This window comes from Marmota flaviventris, chromosome 17, assembly GCF_047511675.1.
Source record: "Marmota flaviventris isolate mMarFla1 chromosome 17, mMarFla1.hap1, whole genome shotgun sequence".
Classification (NCBI taxonomy): Eukaryota; Metazoa; Chordata; class Mammalia; order Rodentia; family Sciuridae; genus Marmota; species Marmota flaviventris.
Genome location: NC_092514.1, coordinates 76,768,713 through 76,776,817, shown reverse-complemented (window position 1 = coordinate 76,776,817; position 8,105 = coordinate 76,768,713). Strand labels below are relative to the sequence as shown.

Here is an 8,105-nt window from a genome sequence, read left to right as displayed (position 1 = left end):
AAGTGATAGGGTGCCTGAGTAGAAGGGTCTCTGAATCGAGGTGGAGGAGCCCAGACTCCCTACCATCTTCAGGGCCGTGTTCTGTCCCTGGACTGCAGAGTGGTGGGGTAAGGTCTGGTCCCTCGGTGAGGAGGAGAGCTCCCACAGCAGGAGGTCAGGTTTTAGGTGTTCTCTTTATTTTATTTTTGGTGCTGGGATTGAACCCAGGGCCTTGTGCATGTGAGGCAGGCACTCTACCAGCTGAGCTATGTCCCCAGCCCTAGGAGGTCAGGTTTTAGAGCCTCAAGTGGACTCTGCCTAGGGAGTCCCCCCGCCCACCTTGCTGCCCTTGTGGGTTTCATGTTCCCCACAAAGCCTGCGTCTGAGCCACATTCCTTCTGAGAGAGGCCACACCATCAGCAGCCATCTCTGTGCCCGACTTAGACCTTGCGGTGCAGACCCGAGCAGACACTGTACCTTCCGGGGCCCACAGGCTAGCGGGGGTAATGGGCAGAAAGCCAGGGACTTACCATTTCAGAATTCCTGCCCTTTATTTCCTTCCCTCTGTTTTCTTTAACTTTAATTTTCTGTTCTTTTTTCTAAGTTCTTGGGGAGGATACTTAGATCATTGATTACCAGCCCCTTTTCCTTTCAAATCAATGCATTTAAGACTCTGAATTTCCCTCAGATCACAACTTGAGCTGTACCCACAAGGTTTGGTATGTTATGTTTTTGTTAATATTAGGTTTGATTTTCTTATTTCTGTGGTGGTCTCTTTGAATCACAGGCTGTTTGGAACTGTGTTGTTTTTCTTTAACTTTTGTTTTTGATTTCTAACTCATCTTCCCAGAGGACCTGTCCCATGTTATTCCAGCCCTTTCACTTGGTCGAGATATGCTTTAAGGCCTGGCTGTTGGTCAACTTTGGCAGACGTTACATCTGTATATTTAAAGAAGAACGTGCGTTCTGCATTAGGGGGCTGCCGAGAACTGGCTACATCCAAGAGCCAGCCCTTCGTATTTCCCGAGCCCTCTGTAGGCTGACTGCTTCCTTTGGCTCTCGGTCTCTTGGTCCCTGGGGTCGAGTGCTAAGGTCTCTCACCGTATTTGTGCATCAACTCTGTCTCGTTCTGGTGTGTTCATTTTTCCCGTTGTGCATTTGGAGGCTGGACGTTCAGAACCATGGTGATTCACTGAGATTGGCCCTTTATCGTGAGTCCTTCCTCTTTGACCCTAGAAGTGCTTCTTGCCTTAAAGTCTCCTTCATCTGATAGTAAAGCTTTCTCTCCTTGGTACCTGCATGTGTCTCTCTTTTTAAATTTTTTAAAAGTACTTTTATACCTTTGTTTTATTTATTTTTGGGTGGTGCTGAGGATGGAATCCGGTGCCTCGCATGTGCCAGACCAGCGCTCTGCCCCAGCCCCGCGTGGTGTCTCTTTGCCCTCTTTTTACTTCCAACCTTTCTGTGGCCTTAGAGTTAAGGCCAGTCCCAGGCGATAAGCACACCAGGTCTGGCTGTGAGTTGCTGACCCACTTTTGCTCTGGTGGGCAGGCGGGAGGAGGGGGCCGAGGGGCCAGGTCTGTGGGGCCGGCTGGGTTCACTGTGTCCTGGCTCCTCCTGGGGACCCCGCTGGAGCTGCCATGTGGGCACCTCCTCCCTGGCAGATCCTGAACACCCAGGAGGCTGCTCAGCCCTTAAGCAGTGTCACTGGCTGGACCGTGCCTGCCAGGGGAGCCTGTGCCCCTCACGCTCACCTCCGGGGGCGCTCTCTTTCTGGGATCTCATACCCCATGTCTTTGATGCTTTGTTCGCTCATAAAAGAAAACATGATACACCTGTGAAGGTCATAGTGTATTGGAGGATGGGAGGGGCTGTGGGGAAGACCGGGTCAAGGGGAGCGTGAGATTCTGGGGGTGAGTGAAAGGCAGAACGGTGGGTAGGGACCTCACTGGGACGTGACATTTGAGGAAAACACTGAAGGAGAAGAGGGCATTTGTCATGCAGCTGAGGTGTGAGCTTCCAGGCTGGGGGGACAGCCGTGGAAGGGCCCTGGGACAGGATGTTCCTGGTGGGGCACTGGACGAGGCCACCTGCTCTCAGGAGTGCACTGAGGTAAGCCACACTCCACACCGGATGACAGGCCAGGAGGGGGCCAGGGACAGCATAGAAATGGTGCTCACACTGAAAGAGGGTGGGCCAGTGTGGGCAGGGCAAAGACCAAGACGGGCCCCATGTCCCACCAGAGAGCTCGGGAGAGCTGGAGTCCTGGAGGACGGAGCACAAGGAGTGAGAGGGAGAGCCAGCCCAAAGTCGAGCGAGGCCAGGAGAGGCGGCCACCTGTGCGCTCTGGCCCTGGGGGCAGCCAAGGACACCTGCAGAGCACTCTGGGCCTCACTCGCCCTGGGCTGCAGGAATCCCCACACATGTCCACACATCTGCTGTGTGAGCTGGGGGTGTGGGGCCAGGTGGCCACAGGACAGACCCAGGGCCCACAGGAGGGGGCCCTTCAGGGTTCTGGGTCCAAGAAGCACCAGGCTAAGAGAGAGGGCAGACCCAGGCAGCCCAGGGCTGGGGGGACCTCCCTCCCAGTGCCCCCAGTGAGGTGAGACCAGGGGAGGGGAGGCCTGGACACCTGCCCGCCCATCTGCCCATTCCCCACCAGCCCCCAGCGCGTTCCGGCGGCTCCCAGGCGCAGGGAGGCGTTCACAGACACACGGGCAGCGGCACCGCATTTGTTTAGAGCTCTGTTTCTTCCACTTTCCTGGAACAGGCTGTGTCTACCCTTGGTCTCCTCCCTGAATGTCCACTGGGGCACATGCTCACCCCACACAGCCCTGCAGGGACCTCTTGCTGGTCCAGGGCCGGTCAGGGTATTACTTCTTCTTTGGAGTCTTCTCCTTCTTGATTAATTCAGAAAATTCTAGGGCAGGAAATCCATACCTAGTAAACACGTCTGCTTTCTGACAGCCTAGGCTGCTGGCCCCTGAGGGGGCAGTCTGCTGGCCCCCTGGTGGCCTCAGCAGTGGTGAGGCTTGCCCCTTTCTGAGGGCCCACAGTCTGGAGGATCTGACGTCCCAGCCTGCCTGAGCCCTGGTGTGAGCTGGAAGACCAGTGAGTGGACCCTCCCAGAGCTCAAATGACCTGGGTCCGCCGAGACCCTCAGAGATTCCTGCCTGACCCTTCTGAGCAGGTGCCCTGTGATCAACCCGCCTTTCTCAGTGGGGAAACTGAGGCTGGGGGCCTGAGTCCTGCACAGCCCCTTGGCCAGCCATCCTGTTTTATGCCTGTGGCACAGGTGGGTAGGGATGGGCGCACACCTGGACAGTGGTGTCTGGGGCCCTGGGCCAGTTGGCTCTTTCCTGGTGGCCACTTTGCCTGCCCTCTGCCCCAGTATCATGACAGCGAGTGGTGGCCAGAAGTCTAGGGCAGCCAGAGCCACAGGCAGCCTGAGCCCTGCCGCTTCCCTGGGCACAGCCCCACCCATACTGTCTCTGCCCAGCCAACCTTCCCAAGCCCACCCAGCACCCGTCTCTGCTCAGTGAGACACCCACCCACTCAGCAACCCCCAGACTGGTTCCCCACATTGAGTTGGGGTGCTGAGAGATCTGGGGTGGGGTGGCCACTCAATGCTATGCCTGGATAGTGCGTGTCCAGCACTGGCCAGGGCCTTACTGTGGGGCCAGGTGGTCACATGGGGTGGGGCACTGGAGGAGTCCCTGGGGCCCCATCTGGCTGCCCCCACCTTCGTAGTCGATCCTTCCGTCCCCATCTGTGTCAGCTGCCTGGATCATGGCCTCGGCCTCCTCATCCGTCAGGGGGGCAGTGGGCATGTTACTGGGGATGGTGGTCAGGAGGTACCTGGGCCGAAGGGGGCTCAGGTCAGGGCCAGGAGGGCCTGACCTTCGCAGCTGCCCATCCCCACTTCACAGGTGGGGAAACCAAGGCCCTGGATGGATGCCTCAGGCCCAGAGTCCCCCACCCTCTGGGTTTGGGTCCAGCACTGACACTGTGGCCCTGGCCAGTGGGGCTCCAGGGGGCGTGTCAAGTCTGCTGGGTGCATGGGGGCACCAGCTGTGGCTGGCCAGGGACACCAACACCCTTCCCAGCCCCTGCCGTTCGTTACTTGATCTCATTCCACTCAATGAAGCCGCTCTTGTCCTTGTCCAGGGTCTGGAAGGCCTTGCGGATGGCGCTCTCCAACTGTCCCGAGGTCTGGAACTTGCGCATGTACTCAAAGAACTTGAGGTAGTTGAAGGACCCTGGAGCCAACCGGGCTGGCATCAGAAGGGCCAGCTGTGCACAGGGCTGGGCAGGTCAGTGGACCCAGAGATGGGGTCATCCAGGTCCACTTCCTTTCTTCCCTGCCCACCGAGGTCATAGTCCTGATTCCCTCAGTCCCAGGGACACAAATCAGATGTCCCCTGCTAAGCCTGGGCCCAGGGACAGGGGCAGCCATGTCCCATTCCCCCTTCCCAGGCTGGGGCCGGGCCCCCCAGAGCTGGCTATACCGTGGTGCCTCATGTCTGAGGGCAGAAGCTCTATGTCCTTGTCTGATAGGGATGTGCCCATGGCCAGGGCCATCTTCTTCATCTGGGAGGAGAAGTCCTCGTCCATCCTGTCCTGGGGTGGGCAGAGAACAGCCTCTTGGTACGTCCCTGCCCAGGTGTGCACCGCCCACCTGGGCAGCAAACATCATGACTTTGACATGTGGGGTGGCCCCAGGCTTAGAAGTGGGGCAGCTGGTGGAGGGGTTTCCATGCCTCAGTTTCCCCACTGAGAAAGGCAGGGTAATCCTGGGGCACCTGCTCACGGGGGCAGCCCCTGAGCCTGGGTGGCCAAGGAGGTGCCGGCGTCACTGTCCGCACTTTACAGGGCGGCTGGGCAGCTGTGCCCCTCATGGCAGAGCCTCACGACCTGTGAGCTCTCAGGTTCTTTCCCTGGGGGGTGTTGGGTTCCAGGATGAGTAGGAACAGCTATTTCAGAGTCCAGGGCTGCGGGCTAGCAGGTGTCCAAGGCCCCTGAGCCCTCCAGAAAGTTCACAGGGTGATGGAGACATCTAGAACACATGGCCCCACCAGGAGGGGCAGTGTGCACTCATGGCCCTGCCGGGGGCTGGGCAGTGGCTAGAGGCCTCTCTCCTCTCCTCCTGATAGGTCAAAGGTTGCAGCCCCACCCTGGGGCCTGGACATGGGGAGCACTGGATGCAGCCCCAAGACGGGATCCTGCTTCCTGCCTGGGGTGGCTCCCCTGGGGCAGCCCCTGTCTTCTAGCAGGAGGGAAGGGGATGGTGGGGCCCGGGCTTGTGCACGTTTGATGGGCTTAGAGCTGCATGCCCCGTCGTCACCTCAGTGGCTAACTCCTGCAGCACAGCAGAGGCCCTACCACCCCGGGACCGGGCCTGGTCCCTGACTCCCCTCCCCGGGCATCTCAGGGTCCATTCTGGAAGAGGAGAAGACGGTCTGCCCACTTGGGGTCCTGCTGGGGGACCTGCCACCTGCTTCCATCAGGAAGGGGCCCAGCCAAATTCTAGGCCAGGCCCGGCCCGGCCAGAAGGCGACCTCCTGTCCAGAGTCTGTACTCGTCACCAGCCCCCTTCCCACCTGGCTGGTGTCAGGTCCCCACCAGCATGCTGGGGCCGGGGCCGGGGAGGCAGGGCCTTGGCCTCTTGTTTATTTATAGCTCCTGCGTCCAGACCTGGGATGGGGTTTGACCAGTCCCCAGAGAAAGGCCCCGATGTCCAGCCTGATGGGGCTGCAAGGCCCAGGTGAGCAGGCCCCGCGCTCCTCTCAGCGCCTAGAGAAGTCCTCAGGCCTCCTTTACCCTCCCATCTCCCGGCCTCCACCACCAGAGCTGCCTGAGCTCCGAGGCCTGCCAGTGGCCATGTCCCCAGTACTGCCATCAGCTGGGCCTTTGTGCCCAACCACTCCACACCACCCACATGGCCTTCCCTGGGAGCGGGGGCTGCCCCAGCACCCAACCTCTGCGAAGGACTTCAGACGCGACGGTGAGAGGACTCACTGGTGGCCAGGAGATGATGGGCACAGGGGATCCACGGATGGGGCTAGGTGAGGGGCCAGAGCCAGCTCAGGGCTCCTGGGTCAGGAGGCCCTGGAGCCACTGCCCTGTGCACCCCAGGGCCCAAGGGTGGTGGCCGTCAGCCCCTGTGCAGTCCTGGCTCACGGCCACCCCCCGTGGGCACACGTGCGGACCCGGGCCGCCCCCCGAGGGCGCATGCGCGGACCCAGGCCCACTTGGCTGCCTTTGGAGCAGAACTCCCTTGGGGCCAGTGGGGGCGGCTGGCAGAAGAGCTGCCCTTCTCCTTCCTCCTCCTTTCCCTGTCTCCCCTGGACTTTGCTAAGTTCCTTCCAGATCCCAGGGCACCTCTTTGTCCTGAGTATAAAGACAAGCCCCAAGCTCCTGCTGTCCAGCTTGGGCAACTCTAGTCGGGCCTAGTGCCCCGAGCTTCCCAGCCCGGACAGCTTACCGCCTGGCTTTCCTCGGGGCTCTTGGGAGGCAGTCAGGCCGGGTGTTAGAGGACTATGGGGACGCCAGGCTTTATACCTGGGAGCGCCCGGCTTGTTTACATCTTGTGACTGCAGCTGTCCTCCACCCCTCCCGGGTACTCCAGCCTGGCACTGGCTGCCCCAAGGGGCTTGCTGGCACTTGGCTAGCCTGTCCAGACTGGGCAGTACCTGGCCTTAACGGGCACGGCGTGGGGATGGGGAGGGGCAGGCAGATGGTGCAGGGCCAAGGGCCTTGCCCAAGGTCACAGGATGGAGCCAAGACCTGGAGCCTCCGCCACACGTGGAGACCCAGGTCCTGACGGCCCTGGACACTGGAGCGCTGGGCCGTGAAGCTCGAAAGATGAGGCCGTGGCCATTGCCTGGCATCTGTGGGCTGGTGGGACCCTGGAGAGGTGGTGCTGTGGCATGTTGGGGACCTGAGCCAGGGCGAAAGCTCACAGTTCAGCAGCTGGGGAGCCTCCAGATGACACAGGACAGACCTCCTCCCAGGTCACAGTGTGTCCCTCTGCTGGGGCAAGGAGGGCAAGGGGCTGTCCCTGCCTGGCTCTGAGCACCAGGCACATCGTCACCTTCTGCCCAGGGCAGGTAGCTGCAGTCAGCTTGACCCTGTGAGGTGGCCACGCTGGGGGCAACAGGCTGTGCGAGGGCAGGAAGGAGCTGTCAGAAGGGGCATGGCTGGGCACAGAACCTGGTCCTGTTGGTGGTGTGTCACCCTATGAAGGTGACGTTCCTTCTGATCTGTGATGATGAAGCTGTTATGCAGTGCCATCTGCCCTCGGGTGCCCTGCCGGCCAGTTTGAGAGGGTCTCAGGGAACTCTCACAGCAGCCCCCCGGAGGCTCTGTCCCCAGAAAGTGGGAAAATGGCCCCCAGTTCTGTTTGCTCCAGGCTCAGGGGCCAGGGAGCACCTGGAGCCTCAGGGCAGACACTAGGCCCAGGACAGCGAGGGGACACCAGTGTGTCCGACAGCTCACTTTCCTGCAGGGCTGAGCCAGCTCTGTCCACAGCAACTAGGACGGGGGAAATCCTAGCACCTCGGGGTCCAGCCAATGTCCTTGCTTTACTGGGACAATGGTGGGATGCGTTACTGCAGCAGGTCTGCAACGTGGAGAGCACACAGGGCAGGCCTGGTGGGAAGGGGCCACCAGAAGCCCTCCCCGTGGGCCTCTGGCTGCTGTGCTTTCTGCTTTACTGTGGTAGAAGGTGAGCGGCCTACAGCTCTCCAGCACGACTATCTTCAAGTGCACCGCGTGGCCACCACCACTGTCCCCTCCAGGACCCTTCATTCCAGACTGAAGCCCTGCCCCCCGGCACACTAACCCTCCTCCCTGCGCCCAGGGCCATTCCATGCTGCCCATGTCCCCACATCAGCAAGACGCCACCCTAGAGTCTGTACTCGTCACCAGCTGCTGGCCACCGCATCCACTGTCGGCATGAACGGGGGGTCTGGGCACCTCCAGTAGGAGGCCTCGCACGGTCCGTGTCCTTCTGTGACCGGCTTATTTCATTCACCGCGAGACCTTCGAGTTCTCCCGTGTGGCACGCGTCAGATCTTTTTTTTCTTCTTCCTGGACATGACATAGGATTTATCAGTGGATGTGAT

The 8,105-nt window shown here is 60.4% G+C and overlaps 1 protein-coding gene across 1 annotated transcript; it reads right to left on the bottom strand.

Annotated features, from left to right (window-relative positions):
* Positions 1-2,852: 2,852 nt before the first annotated feature.
* Pvalef (parvalbumin like EF-hand containing) lies at positions 2,853-4,593 on the bottom strand. Its single transcript, XM_027955514.1, has 4 exons — positions 4,488-4,593; positions 4,103-4,238; positions 3,722-3,837; positions 2,853-2,899 (listed from the first exon to the last, which is right to left on the bottom strand). Exons 1-4 carry the CDS (start codon positions 4,591-4,593, stop codon positions 2,853-2,855), a joined length of 405 nt encoding a protein of 134 aa, XP_027811315.1.
* Between the last annotated feature and the right edge of the window lie 3,512 nt (positions 4,594-8,105).